Here is a 16,026-nt window from a genome sequence, read left to right as displayed (position 1 = left end):
CCCACTCCTCAGCCCGACTCTTCCCACCCTTCCGCCCATCCTCTCCCCAGCTTAGCATGAATTTCTCTCTTGGTCTCAGAGGATAGAAGGGACCCGGATGCTCCCAGGAATTCAATGGTTTGGACGCTCCATCCACGGGGTGAAGGACCTTGGCGGGGACGGCCTGGTAGATGTGGCTGTAGGGGCTGAGAGCCAGGTGATCGTGCTGAGGTAAGATGGGACTCCTGAGTCCTACCTGGGGATGATTTCAGTCCTCATCCTTTCAGCAGTAACGATGTACTAGACATCGTGCTAAATGCTTATCAGCATCGGCGCATTTGGTCCTCAGCTCAACCCTGTGAGTTTGGTTCTCCTTTTTTTTTTTTTTCTTTTTTTGTGGTACGCGGGCCTCTCACTGTTGTGGCCTCTCCCGTTGTGGAGCACAGGCTCCGGACGCGCAGGCTCAGTGACCATGGCTCACGGGCCCAGACACTCTGTGGCATGTGGGATCTTCCCGGACCGGAGCACGAACCCGTGTCCCCTGCATCGGCAGGCAGACTCTCAACCACTGCGCCACCAGGGAAGCCCTGGTTCTCCTTTTATACCGGCTTTGTGTCTGGCTCCAGGTTAAACTGCTGTTATTCAGTGACAGACTGGAATTTGAACCCAGGCCTATCTAACACTAAAACCTCCTAGAGAGACGTGGGATGGCTTTAGAACCTGGTGACCTGTATTCAAGTCGAAGCTCTGCCGCTGACTTCTTGGGTGATCTTACCCCAGTCACTTCGCTTCTCAAGACCTCAGTTTCTTTTTTTTTTTTTTTTTTTGCGGTACGCGGGCCTCTCACTGTTGTGGCCTCTCCCGTTGCGGAGAACAGGCTCCGGACGCGCAGGCTCAGCGGCCATGGCTCACGGGCCCAGCCGCTCCGCGGCACGTGGGATTTTCCCAGACAGGGGCACGAACCCGTCTCCCCTGCATCGGCAGGCAGACTCTCAACCACTGCGCCACCAGGGAAGCCCAAGACCTCAGTTTCTTCATATTTGAAATGGTGATGGCATTTCCTGCCTGACCCAGATCTTAGAGTCACTGGAAGCCTCATGTAACGTCATCTAGTGACTAGATACTGTCTTCAATATGGAACAAGGCATTGGCTACAGTGTATGTGTGGGGAAACATACAATAAAAAAGTAAAGCAAATAAATAGATCATTACAATTGTGATAAGTGCCATGAGGGACATGAGCAGGGTTCTGTGAGAGAGAATAGCAGGGGAGACCTACTATAGACTGGGTGGCCAAGAAAGGCCTTTCTGAGGAACTGGGACTTGAAAGATGAGAAAGAGCCAGGCTTGCAGAAATCTGGGGTAAGAGCTTTCCATGTCGAAAGCCCAGGAGGTGCCAAGGCTGTAAGGCAGGCAAAAGTGTGACGTGTTCAAGGCACGGAAATAGGGTCAGTATGGTAGGAGGTGAGACTGGAGAGGAGGGACTTCCCTGGTGGTCCAGTGGGTAAGACTCCGTGCTCCCAATGCAAGGGGCCCAGGTTCAATCCCTGGCAGGGAACTGGACCCCACATGCCACAACTAAAGATCCCCCCGCATGCGGCACTGAAGATCCCACGTGCCACAACTAAGAACCAGCGCAGCCAAAAAAAAAAAAAGAAGACTGGAGAGGCAGACGGTATGGCACAGACAGTGAAAAGTTTAGATTTTATTCTGAATACCATGGGGCATCCTTGAAAGGTTACTGGCATGGAAGCTCAATATCTTTGTTCCCTGACCAGGGATGGAACCTGGGCCCTTGGCAGTGAAAGCTCGGAGTCCTAACCACTAGACCACCAGGGAATTCCCTGACTTTTCTTTTTATAAATTCATTCATTCATTCATTCATTCATTTTTATTTTTAGCTGCGTTGTGTCTTCGTTGCTGCGTGCCGGCTTTCTTTAGTTGTGACAAGCGGGGGCTACTCTTCGTTGAGGCACGCGGGCTTCTCATTGCGGTGGCTTCTCTTGTTGCGGAGCACAGGCTCTAAGCGTGCGGGCTCAGTAGTTGTGGCGCGCGGGCTCAGTAGTTGTGGCGCACGGGCATAGTTGCTCCGCAGCATGTGGGATCTTCCCGGACCAGGGCTCGAACCCGTGTCCCCTGCATTGGCAGGCGGATTCTTAACCACTGCACCACCAGGGAAGTCCCGACTTTTCTTTTTAAAAGCTCATTCTTCTGTGTGAGAAATGGGTCAGAAGGCTGCTAGGAAGAATTATCATTATGGGGAGCCCTAATGAATTATCATTATTATTTTCGTTGCAAAGAGACAGTGACATTGAGGTCTGCTTTAGGGAAGGGGAGTCCTCTGGACTCTGCTAGCTGGAGCCCCAGGTCTGGCTGGGGATGGCAGGTGAGGCCGAGGGAGAGCGTTGGTTGTTTCCTTCCCTGCAGCTCCCGGCCTGTGGTGGATATCATCACAACCGTGTCCTTCTCCCCGGCCGAGATCCCAGTGCATGAAGTCGAGTGCTCGCATTCCTCCAGCGACAAGAAGAAGGAAGGCGTTAACATCACAGTCTGTTTCCAGGTCAAGTCTCTCATCTCCCAGTTCAAAGGTCAGTGCTGCCTTCCTGCTTCCCAGCGCAGCTGCCTGCCCCAAATCCAGGCTCACAGCCCCAGGATCCGCCATCATTCAACTCTTGCCTTTCCACCCTGCCCAGGGCACCTGGTTGCCAACCTCACTTACACTCTGCAGCTGGATGGCCATCGGACCAGAAGCCGGGGGTTGTTCCCAGAAGGGAAACATGAGCTCAGCAGGAACACAGCTGTCACCTCAGTCAAGTCCTGCACTGGGTTCTGGTTCCACTTCCCGGTAAGGAGCCAGCAAGGCTGCTCAGGGGAGGGAAGGGGTGGACGAGCTGACCACAGCGGGAGGCAGCCCCAGTGCCAGGCTCGGCTCCATCGCTGTCCAGCACAGGTCACAGGTCACCTTGATCTCCTGGTCCTACTGTTTCCTCTTCTGTATCACAGTAGTAACAATACCTTCAGCATATTTTCTTCTAGTCCTTAATCCACATCCATAGGCATTTTAAACATGATTACAATTGTAAAGTACTTACCATTTCTTCCCTACTCTTTTCACACATCATATATTAATGCTGCAGCCCAGTTTTCAGATTATTTTTAATGGCCACAGAATATTCGGTCCTATGGAATATTCAGGCACGGTGGTGTGTCACTATTTGCCAGGTACACGTGGTCATTTTTCATTATTATTATTTACATATTTATTTATTTATTTATTTGGCTGCACCAGGTCTTAGTTGCGGCACTCGGTATCTTCATTTGCCGTGTGGGTGTTTTATTATTAACATCCATCCCAGGGCTTCCCTGGTGGCGCAGTGATTAAGAATCCACCTGCCAATGCAGGGGACATGGGTTCAAGCCCTGGTCCAGAAGATCCCACATGCCGCGGAGCAACTAAGCCCGTGCGCCACAACTACTGAGCCCGAGTGCCACAACTACTGAAGCCTGAGTGCCTAGAGCCTATGCTCTGCAACAAGAGAAGCCACCGCAATGAGAAGCCCGCGCACCGCACAAAGAGTAGCCTCCCGCTCGCCACAGCTAGAGAAAGCCTGCACGCAGCCACAAGGACCCAACGCAGCCAGAAATAAATAAATAAATGTGTTTTTTTTTTAAAATCCATCCCAGAAAGAATTTTTTTAAGTTCTTGTTAGTTTAGATAACTGCCAAAATACCCAAATTCCATTTGCTTATACCTGTTCTGTATGAAATAAGATTGATATTAAATTTTATTCTGGCCTCAAATATTTCATAAGAGACTGAATACGTGATTGGTATACTCAGTATAAGATTTTGAAGTTTGTTTTCAAGTTTTTATTATGGAGAATTTCAGACATACAAAAGTAGAAAAAGAGTTTAATGAACCGCCAAACAGCCATCACCCATTTTCAACAATGATCAGCTCACGATCTCATTTCATTCAGAACCTCTCTGCCTCCTCATACCCGTAACCCGCATTACAAGATTTGGAAATTTTAAACATAAATTTGCCAGAGAAGAGGCACTGTGACATGATGGAAAGACTTTAAACTTGGGAGTTGGACAGATCTGGGTTCACCTCCCAGTTCTAGTCCTTAGGAAAATTGTGTCACCTTTTTACACCTCATTTTCCTCATCTCTAATGTGGGGATAATAATGCCTACCTCTTCGAATTGGGGGAAACTTTAGGTGAGGACAAAAAGTCCTCCAAAGTGAGCGTCTCCAAAGTGTCAGGCACTGGTAATAACATAAAAGACTGAGACCCACCCCTGTTGTCAAGGAACTGGGATATTCTACTTATTCTAGAGTATTCTTTTCTTGTGCAAACTTTGATAATGGTTGCCTAGAGGAGTTTGACAAAGATTCAGGGACTTCTGTTAGGACTCAGGGGGGAAAAGTGCCGTGGTTGATGACTGATGTCTGCCTTGGGATTGGGGCTGAGGGATGAACACTCGTACTGAGAAGCAAGCTGGGCATATTATAAACACCTGATGTATAGTAAACATACTTCCACTCCTGGTAAGGTCTCAGACAACTAGCTACTGGAATTTCATCCTTTATAAAGTATGGACAAGTTGTGCCTTTAACTGGAAGTGTGGTAAAGGTTAAACTCATGACATAGGGTGTATTCTTATTGCCCTCAGGTGTGCACTCAAGACCTCATCTCTCCCATCAATGTCTCCCTAAATTACTCTCTCTGGGAGGAAGAAGGGACACCGAGGGACCAAAGTGCGGTAAGAAGAGATCAGCTGGAGAAACTGATAGGAAATAAGGGAGAATAGAAATTCAGTTTGGCAGGACTGTATTACATTGGCTTCAAGCAATAGAAATGAAATATGCTTACTTAAGCAGAAAGGAGTCTATGGGAGTTTGTATTTAAGAGAAATTTGGAAAACTGGGATTGGGAAGATGGAGGACCAGGGTAGGTGGAGGCTCTGGGGGCTCTCAAGAGGAAGAAATAATGGATGGACTTCCCAGGGCACGGCCCCTTCCATGCGTCCCTCTGTGTATCAGCTTCAGACCTCATTAGGCCTCTAACCTGGGCGAATACTAACAGGTGCAAATTACAGGGAGAGAACATCAGAAAGCCTAGGACCATCCCTGATCTGTGGAAGGACAGGGTATCCTAATTAGCCTTCTCGCCCAAGGGTATTCCGTTGAGGGCAGGTAGTTCCCTCAAAGCCTAATTGGGGTGCCCTTGTTATGTAAAAGAAGAGGAAAACACTCTCTATCCTAGTCTCCTGGATCCCACGCTCCCTACCCAGTGCCAAAAGCCTAATTTCCTCTTCTGAAATCCTTGACACTCAGCTGGTGGTTTGGCTTCTGTCGGAAGGCAGCAGGGTCTGATGGAAAGAACCTGGGCCTGGAAGCCTGAAGATGTAGATTTGTTTTTTTCTGGCACAAGCAGGTCTGTCTTTCTTTGGGACTGTTTCTGCATCTCTGCATTCTGAGGCCGCTTTCCGAGCCGGAGCTCCGTGACTGATAAGCACGCTCCTTCTTGTGGTTTTCGGCAGCTTGCGCTGAGTGCCCTGCCCCGCAACCTGCCACCCACTCAGGATGTATAGGGACAGCCAGCAGTTTCTCCCATCGGCACTAATTAAAAGAATAAAATAAAAAAGTCAAACTGTGTGGTGCAGCAACTCAGGCTTAAAAGGAGACCTGGGAATTCCCTGGTGGTCCAGTGGTTAGGACTCGAAGCTTCCACTACAAGGGGCACGAATTCGATCCCTGTTTGGGGAGCTAAGATCCCGCAAGGTGTGTCGCCCGACCAAAAATAATAATAATAATAAACAAATTAAAGGCTAATTTTAAAAGAAGAGAGAGACACCTGAGGTCACAGTTGTCAAAAAGTCTTCCTGGGGGAAGTGTCATTGGTTCCGGATCTCGCAGAATGAGTAGATTTTGGGTAGGTTGAGAGAGAAGAGGCATGATTTTAAGTTCGGGGGAAATGGGGAGGTGGGCTTAGCTTCTGGCAGGACAACTGAACAAGACAGAGGCCCTGGATGCCCCTTTGGGGACGGGCTGTGGTCTGGTGGGTGGTGGGAAATCTGCGTGGGAATGCTGGGGTGGCTGCGAGCAGTCAGAAGCTGCCAGGAGCCCCGCCCTTAGGGGAGGGTCTGCAGGCTGCTTGGCACGTGGCCTGGAAGTGGAGGAGGCTGGAGTCTCTCGAGAACATAGAGTTGATCACCCATAGAACAGTCCTGTGTCACCATTACCCTCAACTGCCTAATATGGCTTGCAAGGCCGGGGGGAATCTGCACCCTGCTTCCCTCTCCTGCCCCTCCCGACACGCGGCACTCCCGCCAGTCCGAGCATCTTCCTGCTCCTTACACGGGCACAATCTCTCTTGCCTTGGCCTTCACGTAAACTGTTCTTTCTTCGTCTCTTTCCATTCTCTTCACCTGGCTCCCTCCTCCTCACCCTGTGGATTTCAGTTGAGATGCCATCCCTTCAGGAAGCTTCCCTGATCTCCAAGCGTAGGATAGGATCCCCTTCTACATCCTCTAAACATACCCTGTACCTGTCCCATCCTCACACTTGAGGATGCCGGGCCGTTTCTCCCACCAGCCTGGGAGGACGGGCAGTGTGTCTGTTTTGATCTCTGCTGGGGGGGTCTGGCCCAGAGCAGAAATTCTGGAAATGTTGAAAAAACTGGTCTTGATCTGATAAGAGATGGAGAGTTGGAGTTCACAGAGGAGAACCACAGGAGGAGCTAGTCCCAGGCAGGCGAGTCTAGAGGCTGCGCGGCCAGGTGTTGCTCCCAGCAGAGGCTGGGAGAACCTGGGAGAGCTGCTCGGTCAAGGCCCAGATCTCGTGGCCAGGACAGGAAGTGGACACCCTGAGCCTCCCTCAAGGAACTGCCACCAGAGGACTGTGGCACAGACAGCCTTGGGCTGAGTCGGGAGGTTGGGGCCTGCCCCGGGAAGGCGTTGGCTCCTGAGAGGGCCCCGACCACAGCCAGCCCAGCTGAGCACCAAGCCCTGAGCCCCTCCAGCTCTCCTCCATCAGTTCTGCTGCCTCAACTATTCTCTCCTGTCTCCCCCTCCTCCGTGCTCGGCAGGGCAAGGACATCCAGCCCATCCTGAGGCCCTCACCACACTCGGAGACCAAGGAGGTAAGAGGGGAAGAGGGGCAGACAGAGAGGCCAAGGTCCAGTCCTCCTGGGTGTGGGGATCTGAGCCACCTGGTCCTTTCTTCTTGGCCTTTCAGATCCCTTTTGAGAAGAACTGCGGAGAGGACAAGAAGTGTGAGGCTGACCTGGGGCTGACCTCCACTGCAAGGTCTGTAAGACCTCCTATTTCACTCGATGTTTTCCTGAGGCAGCTCCTGTGTATAAAAAGAACATAGGACTTCAGGTCGGAAGAGCCCCACAGCCACTGACTCCGTTTGTTGTCTGGGCCTTAGTTTCCCCCTCTGAGAAATGCTGGTGACTTGCAGCTCTCCTATCAGGAATAGATGAGATCGCAAAACTTAAAGCCTGTGCATAGGAGTTTATTTTTGTGTATTTCTTTTTTCTGGCCTACCGGATCCCTCAGTTCTGAAAGTCCCCACCTCTGATCCTGCTTCCTTTGTTGGCCCCCATAACTTTGCCCTGATCCTCCCCCCAGATCCAGAGTCCTGCGTCTGACCCCCTCCGCCAGCCTCTCTGTGGGGCTGACACTGAGTAACTCGGGAGAAGACGCTTACTGGGTCCATCTCAGCCTGAGCTTCCCTCGGGGACTCTCCTTCCGCAAAGTGGAGACACTCAAGGTGAGCGAGAGGGTGGGGTCTGCCCGCAGACCACGTGCCAGGCTTGTCCTGCCTCTTGGAGCCCCAGGCGGTCAGGACAGCCTGAAGATGTGGGTGGAGGTCTTCGGACCACCTCTGGGTTCTCAGCCTGATGGCCACCCTCGAGCTGTGTGAGCTGAGATACAAGGTTCATCCTCTGTGAGCCTCTGATTCGTGACCAAGAAATGAGGCTGGGGACATCACAGCGTTAGAGGGTCGCATGAAATGGAGAGTGTGACAGAGGCTCATGGACCTGGTGGCCAAGAAGGTGTGCACAGGTTCAGGGAGACTGAGCTACCTTCCTCCTAAAGGTGGACCTAAAGACCAACTTGTCTTTGAGGGATGGCCTGGGTTGTTTTATTTTTTTTTCTTCTAATTTTATTGAGATATAATTGACATACAGCACTGTATAAGTGGAAGGTGTACAGCATAATGATTTGACTTACATACATCATGAAATGATCATCACAGTAAGTTTAGTGCATATGCATCATCTCGTATGGATACAAAATTAAAGAAACAGAAAAAACATTTTTGTGTGTGATGAGAACTCCTAGGATTTACTCTCTTGAGCTGGGTTATTTTAAGTACAACTTTTATTTTTTAAATTATTGTTACAAAAGTAATACATGATCACCACAGAAACTTGGAAATTACAGAGAAGTTTAAAGAAAACAAACACCCGTACTTATACAACCCACAATTATGACTTTTAATATTTTGGTGTTTATCCTTCTGTTTATCTATACACATAGGTATAAATTATTGATACATTGTATATTTATTCTATATTTTAACTAATTGGCATTTTGCTCTCCATATGGTTATTTTTCCTCCATGTTTTTTTTTTTTTTTTTGGCGGTTCGCGGGCCTCTCACTGTTGTGGCCTCTCCCGTTGCGGAGCACAGGCTCTGGACGCGCAGGCCCAGCGGCCATGGCTCACGGGCCCAGCCGCTCCGTGGCATGTGGGATCCTCCCGGACCGGGGCACGAACCCGTGTCCCCTGCATCGGCAGGCGGACTCTCAACCACTGCGCCACCAGGGAAGCCCCTCCTCCATGTTTTTAAAAAAATTTTGAATTTTGAAATTTAAAACAGAAATGTTGAGCCATACAATATTTGTCTTTTTGTGTCTGTCTTACATCACTTAGCAAGATGTTCTTCACCTTAGCGTTATGTTTTTGAGGTTCATCCCTGTGATAGCAGGTATGAATTTCATTCCTTTTTAAGGCTAATATTCCATCACATGGATATACCACATTTTGCTTATCCGTTCATCTGTTGATGGATCCTTGAATTATTCTTATACAGCAACATTAAATGCTTTCTTAAGGGGTATCTAGTAGAGTGATTGAGAACTTGAGATCTGGGGTCAAACAGACCTGTATTCAAGTTCCTACCAGATCCCTGCCAGGTTACCCAGTTGTGAGACTGGGGGGAAGTCTCTCGACTGCTCTGAGCCTCTATTTCCTTATCTGATTTTCTTCCCAATCTGAACTGAAATCTGTGGCTTCCAGACAGTGATGAAGATGAAGGGTTTTGTCCTCTTTAGCCCAGGATCAAGTTCATTTTGTAAATGGTTGCTGAATGTGTGGCTGTAGCAGCATTTTCACTCTCTCCTGTGATTGTACCACGATTCACTGAACCATTCCCACCTCTTTGGATTGTTTGATCACTTCCAGTTTTTCCCTGTGATAAACAGGATTGCAGTGAACATCTTTGTACTGAACCCCTGGCCGTACCCCTGACTCTTCGGCCCCACCTTTCTGCAAATGTGCCCTGGCCGGGGGGGAGGGGGCCTGAGGGTTGGTGGCCTCTGGGGAACCCTTAGCCTCACCCACTAAAACGCTCTTTCTCTCTCTTCTCATCCCCAGCCCCACAGCCAGATACCTGTGAGCTGCGAGGAGCTTCCCGAGGAGACCAAGCTTCAGAGCAGGGCCCTCTCTTGCAACGTGAGCTCTCCCATCTTCAAAGCAGGCAGCTTGGTGAGTGCTTCCAGCTCCCAGGAGTCAAGCAGCCAAGGGGCTGTAAGCTCAGGAGGGGAGGGAGCTCCTGGCTCTGGGGAAGGTGAAGGTGATTGGAAAGGCAGGGCTTATCCCTACCCCAAGAGAATGTGTGCAGAGGTGTCCTGTGTCGTGTTTGAGAGCCTGGACTTTGAAATCAAGAGAAACCCAGGATTAGGTCATTCATTTTGTGACCTTACACACATGACTTAACCACTCAGAACCTCAGTATCCTCATCTCTACAATGGGGATAAAACACCCAGCCCAGGGCTTGAGATAAGCTGTCACTGTGACTATGGCAGTGGGGGCATGGGGGCTGTGAGGGGCTAAGGTGGCCCCCTGAGGGCCAGGCGCCTTCCTTCTTCATTCCCCTCTCCTCCCCTGACAGGTTGATATCCAGGTGATGTTTCACACACTGCTGAACGGCTCCTGGGGGGACTTTGTTGAGGTGCACGCCAATGTGAGCTGGTGAGCAGGCCCCAGGCAGGCCCCTGCCAGCATCTCCTCCCACCCTGGCCTCAGACTGTCACACAGTCCTGGCCAGACTGTCTCCTAACACCGCCCTCTACCTTGCCCCCTGCAGCAACAATGAGGACTCAGGCCTCCTGAAGGACAACTCGGCCACCACCAGCATCCCAGTCATGTACCCCATCAACATCCTCACCAAGGAGTGAGTCCTGAGCGGCCGTCCCCCCTCTCCTCCCACCTCAGCCTCCCCACCCAGGGCCCCAGCCTTCCTCCCGGGGCTATCGATCTCTGAGTCAGGTCGATACTTACTGGCGGAAGAAAATGTGACTGAATGCTGACCTGCTGTGAGCTTCTGCTCCAGCTGCACTGCGCAGCTGAGGGCTTCCCCTGGAGCTTTCGACACCTCGCGAGGCACCTTGCCTCTCTCTGATTTACTGATGGACAACAAGGCTCAGAGAAGGGAGGAATCTGCCCAGAGTAGTACAGCTAGGAAGTACTGACACCAGGATCTGAACTTAAGTCTGTCTCACTCCAAACTCCAGCCAAGCTCTTGAACATTTCCAGCCGTGCTAGATTCCCTCTTCCCTGGGGCCAAGAGTGCTGGAAGAGATAGAAAAGTTTTCACAGTGACTCTTGCCCACAGAGAGTTTATGGTCAGGTTGGAGAACCCAGACACACAGAGTGAGTGTCTTAGAATGCCGTGGCAGGAAGGACCCATAGGGATCACTAGTTGGGTTTTCTCATTTACAGAAAAGAGGATGAAGCCAGAAAAGGGAAGTGGCATTTTCAAGTCGGCTCAGTGAGATAAGGGCGGGACCATGTCTGAGCCGGGGTCCCCATTGCTTTTGAACATAAATGCCAAACACAATATTGTCTGAGGTGTGATATGAAATTAGAGCCAGGAAAGATGATGTGAGTTGGAGGAGACTTGAAAGGAGTCATGCAGAATAGGGGCTTGAACTGGGGTCTGGAGGATGAGGAGGTTCAGATAAGGGCTAGGAAGAAAGGCAGCCATTCTCATCAGAGAGACTAGCAAAGGGAAAGGCATGGGGGCGGCAAACAGTGGGGCAGATCCGGGGAGCAGGGGGTGGGCAGGCCCAGAGGATGTTGGGTATCTGTGGGGAGCAGTGGGCAGGCAGACTCGGAAGCGGGCAGGTCTGGATGTGGGGGAGCTTTGGACATGACCCTTGGGGACAGCAGGGAGCCATTGATGGATTCGGAGGAGGAGCGTGGCAGGATCAGAGAGTGATATCAGGAAGGTCATTAGACGGATGGGGTGGGAGAACCAGACGTTTGTGCCCTTCTCGAGGAGATGAGCTGTGGGGCCCAAGGGCAGTGGAGGCTCCGGCGAGGTGGCAGCTACTGGGGAGAACACAGCTCCAAAAGCCATCCACTTGTGTTCCAGTCCTTGTCCCCCACTGCAGGACTTTGGGCAAGACTGACCCCTTCAGTGAGCCCTAGTTTCCAAAGGGCAAGAGCAGAGCAGTGTCAGGATGACATGAGATCGTGCCTGCGCCGTCTCTAGCACAGTGGCTGGCAACTCCGAGGCTTCCCCTGGCCCGGGGCCCCCTGGGTGACTGGGTTGCTGTCTTCTCTGGCTTCTTCAGCTGCTCCTCTCTCTCCACAGCCAGGAAAACTCCACACTCTATATCAGTTTCACCCCCAAGGGTCCCAAGATCCACCATGTCAAGCACATCTACCAGGTATGAACCTCAGTGTGAAAGGGTCCTTAGAGGTTTCACGTTCAGCCCCATCCTGAGGACCAAGGATGCAGAGACCAACTAGGCTCAGTCCCATCCTCAGCGGGCCCAGTCCTCCACCCCGTTCTGTGATCCTTTCTCTGAAATGCTCCCAGTGGCGCATACTCACCAGCTCCTTTCCAACTCTGGATAACTTATTTCTGGAATCACAGAACTTGAGAGCCAGAAGGGCTCTGAGAGAGAACCTAGTTTTGGGGTTGTTGTTGTTTTAATTTATTTTATTGAAGTATAGTTGATTTACAGTGTCGTGGGGTGTTTTTGTTTTTTGAAGTAGAAAGTTCCCATTTATTTTAGGATTCAATTATATAGACATTTGATCTCCTAATTGCGTTCTCAGTTAGGTACGGAATCAGATTCATGTTTTCCGGAGAGAACCTAGTTTGGTTTTTTTTGCTGCACTGTGAGGCTTTTGGGATCTTAGTTCCCCAACCAGAGATCGAACTCGGGCCAGCAGTGAAAGTGCCAAGTCCTAACCACTGGACTGCCAGGGCATTCCTGAGAACCTAGTTTTTATTCAAACATTTAATGAGCTACCATTCCAGTTTAGGTACTTTCCTAGGTGGTAGGGCATCAATAAATAAAACAAGGTCCGCAACCACTCACCAAACCCACGTTCTGAGCCTGGACCTTTATACATGCAAGCCCCGTAATTCACACCCAACCGTGAGAGATTGTAAGACAGGCAGTGTCGTTCCCATTTTACAGATGAGAAATCTGAGGCATAGACAGGTCAAGTAACTTGCCCTGGTTACCCAGCTAGTAAGGGGAACAGGTCAGATTCAAGCACTTACTTGTATACAAAATCCATGTGTTTAAGTTAGTGGTCCTCATTTCTCCTGCAATGCTCGGTGCTGTAGTAGAGTCATCATTATGGGAACTCAGAAGAGGGAGGCCGCCCCCTGAGTCTAAACCTTGAGGCGTCTAGGGCTTTCTTGAGGTAACCTCAGAGAGGAGCAGGCTCTGAACAAGCCAAGAGCATTTTCATTTTACCGTGGGGGAAACTGAGGCCCCAAAGAGGCGCCATCTTCCCCAAGGCCGCAATGAAGTCAGGGCCTGACTGGGCAGTAGCTAGCGGGGAAGGACCCGGGGCAGTTCAATCCCCTTCGGAACAAAGGTGGGAGCCATCTCACCTTGACACCTCGATGTCAGGAGAGGAGGGGCCTTTGGGAAGGTCAGATGCCCATTTGCATTGAAATAGAACGTTCTGAGTGACCAGTGGAGTTGGCTTCCAGTGTCTTTCACTGGGATGGCTCTGGGCTCCCTACTGGGTCGACCAGGCCAGTCCTTTTACCACCAGAAGAGCGGAAAGAGTCCGACAAACCCCAACTCTGTCGCCTGCGCTCTGTATGACCTTGGGCCAAGGATTCACCTGTCCATGCCACAGTTCCCCACTGTGACAAGTGAGGTTTGGGATAAGAACTTCACAGGTGGTCGTGAGGTTTAAATGGGTCACCTGCTTCCTCTAGAGTGCTTGGCGCAGTGCCTGGGGACGTGGAGGTCGCCACAGGGGTGACGTGGGTGTCGTGCTGCAGCCCTGGCCTTCCCAGCTACTTGGAAACCTACATTCTTGCCTCACTCTGCCTGGAACCAGCTCAACCCCTTGAGCACGCGCGCTCTCTCTCTCTCTCTCCGCCTCTGAATAGTCACCAGGGCTAGATGCCTCCAGTATCTTCAGCCATGCATTTGTCTCACTACTGCCTGGCTTGCCAAGTAGCCACTCTTGCTAAAGGCCCTAATGGTCTCCGTTTTAGCTAAACCCAACACGGCATGGGTCATGGGTGATCCTGTCCCTCCTTCCTGAAGCTGTCCCATTAGTCAGGCCCTGTTTGCCTCAAGGAGGTCAGCTCTAATAACTAAGGTTTACTGTGGGCTAAATAAGCATGGAAACCCAGTGAGAGCTGGCCAGCTGGGCCACCGGATCTCCTTCCTCGTGGTCTTCTGCTCCCATGGCTGGTTAGGAACATAGGCTTCAGCCAGACCCGAGATCTTTTTGAAGCTCTGCCACTTAAAGCTGTGTGACCTTAGGCAGCTTACTTAACCTCTCTGAGCCTCGGTAAAATGGGGATAATAACACCTACCTTATGGGGTTGTCAGGAGGCACAAATGAGAAAATGCAATTTAATTTAATTTTTTTTTTTTTTTGGCCATGCACCCGCACCCTCGACAGTGAAAGCACAGAGTCCTAACCACTGGACCACCAGGGAATTCCCAGAAAATGCAGTTTAAGAACTTAGCACAGTGCTGACACAAACGGTATCAGTCAATATTGGCTGTTTTTAGCATTGTTGTTTTCCCCATCATCCAAGGAAGGTGATAGAACAGAGTGGTTCCAGTCTCTGGAGTCACAGCCTGGGTTAAAATGCCAGCTCTACTACTTGATAGCTTCAGACAAATTAGTGAATCTCCCTGAGCCTCAGTTCTCTCATCTGTAAAATGGGGATGATAGTACTGCCCATCACATAGGAATATTGAAAGAACTAAATGAGATCATGCATTTAGTGAGACTCAGACGAGGCCTAGCATGCTAAGTGTTCATCAAGTGGGGATTGTTACCACCTGCGTGTTCTAACCCTCTGTCCTCTGCTTTGCCACCATTGCTATTGCCTCCTAGCAGATTCGGGGCTCTGGGCTTGCGCTACTGATGGTTCTGTTGTGTCTGTTTACACTAGGTGTGTCTCACTTCCAGGGTAAGTGTCCCCCTTCCAAATGACAACTCGGAATTGTGTCCTCTTGCTCCTCCAATGCACCTGTGCCTGCAGCTGGTCACTGATCTCCTCTGGGATGTCTTCCTAGCATCTTTTGTTGTTGTTGTTGTCTTTCAATGGCTTTATTGAGGTAGAATTCACATACCAATTTACCTATTTAAAGTATACAATTCAATGGCTTTTAGTATATTCACAAAGCTGTGCAACCATCACCATAATCTAATTTTAGAACATTTTTATTACTCCCGAAAGAAACCTATTTGCAGCCACACCCCCTTCCTCCCTCCCCCAGCACCTGGCAGCCACTACTTTTGTCTCGATAGATTTGCCTATCCCGGACATTACATATAAAAGGAATCATACAACATGTGGTCTTTTGTTACTGGATTCTTTCACTTAGCATAGTATTTTCAAGGCTAATCCATGTTGTAGCATGGGTCAGTATTTCATTCTTTTTTTTTTTTGCGAAATAATATTCCTTTGTAAGACAGGCCATACTTGATTTATCCATTCTTCAGTCTGTGGACATTTGGGTTATTTCCATTTTGGGCTATTATGAATAATGCTGCTAGAACATTCCTGTACAGGTTTTTGTGTGGACATACGTTTTGTTTCTCCTGGATATATAACTGGGAGTACAGCTGCTCCTCTTGAAGCTTTGGTCTCAGGATGTTCGAAACCAAATTTATCATCTTCCTGTAAGCCAGCATCTCCTTTGGTTTGCTTAGAATCCTTTAAAAGCACCACCTTTTCCTCAAGCAAAACTTCCAAGTCTGGGTGAACGTCTCCTTCCTCTGTACTTGGTTCCACTGTCTCCTCAGGTCCTGTTGTCTATATCCTCTTCTCTCTTCTGACCTCACTACTGCTCAGACTGAGTTCCTCACCTTCTTGCAGCTGGACTATGGCACAGGCTCCCAACTTCTTTCCATTCCATGCCTGCAGTGGGTGCAACCCCCTGGAGCCATCTTCCCCTTGGCTGCCTTCCAGGACTGCCCATTGCTTAGTCGTTGGTCCCTAACTTCTGGCCCTCCAGCCTCTGGACACCAGATCCTCATCCCAAGTCTCCTTTCCAGTTTTATCTCCTATCTCTCCTTCCCAGGCACCCTACCCTCCGCCACATCACACTCACCTGGTGCTATCCTAATTCCCTGCATTTTCTCTTCCCGCTGGCTCCCCCCATCTTTATCTGTTAATCCCCTCTCTACCTTTTACAGCTAAATTCAAATGCTGCCTTTAACATTAGGCCATTTAAATTTAACTTAACTGATGCTTTTAAAGAGTCCACAAATGTTTGTTGAATGAATAAAT

The 16,026-nt window shown here is 49.9% G+C and overlaps 1 protein-coding gene across 2 annotated transcripts in view; it reads left to right on the top strand.

Moving 5' to 3' along the window:
* The window catches only part of ITGAL (integrin subunit alpha L), a 41,231-nt gene that overhangs the window by 19,156 nt on the left and 6,049 nt on the right, over positions 1–16,026 (top strand). For both annotated transcript variants that reach the window (XR_016387781.1, XM_022588294.3), the window contains exons 15-25: positions 80–210; positions 2,407–2,567; positions 2,673–2,824; positions 4,659–4,748; positions 7,076–7,129; positions 7,225–7,295; positions 7,623–7,764; positions 9,656–9,766; positions 10,174–10,253; positions 10,369–10,455; positions 11,881–11,956. Coding sequence is in view for 1 of the 2 variants with exons in the window: in XM_022588294.3 (XP_022444002.2) it covers positions 80–210; positions 2,407–2,567; positions 2,673–2,824; positions 4,659–4,748; positions 7,076–7,129; positions 7,225–7,295; positions 7,623–7,764; positions 9,656–9,766; positions 10,174–10,253; positions 10,369–10,455; positions 11,881–11,956 (1,155 nt within the window). In the remaining variant the exon portion in view is untranslated. The remainder of the gene's footprint in view (positions 1–79; positions 211–2,406; positions 2,568–2,672; positions 2,825–4,658; positions 4,749–7,075; positions 7,130–7,224; positions 7,296–7,622; positions 7,765–9,655; positions 9,767–10,173; positions 10,254–10,368; positions 10,456–11,880; positions 11,957–16,026) is intronic.

This window comes from Delphinapterus leucas, chromosome 15 (genome assembly GCF_059928025.1).
Source record: "Delphinapterus leucas isolate spDelLeu-1000000601 "Yukka" chromosome 15, BTC_Dleu_Yukka2, whole genome shotgun sequence".
Classification (NCBI taxonomy): domain Eukaryota; kingdom Metazoa; phylum Chordata; class Mammalia; order Artiodactyla; family Monodontidae; genus Delphinapterus; species Delphinapterus leucas.
This window is presented reverse-complemented; position numbering and strand designations above follow the sequence as displayed.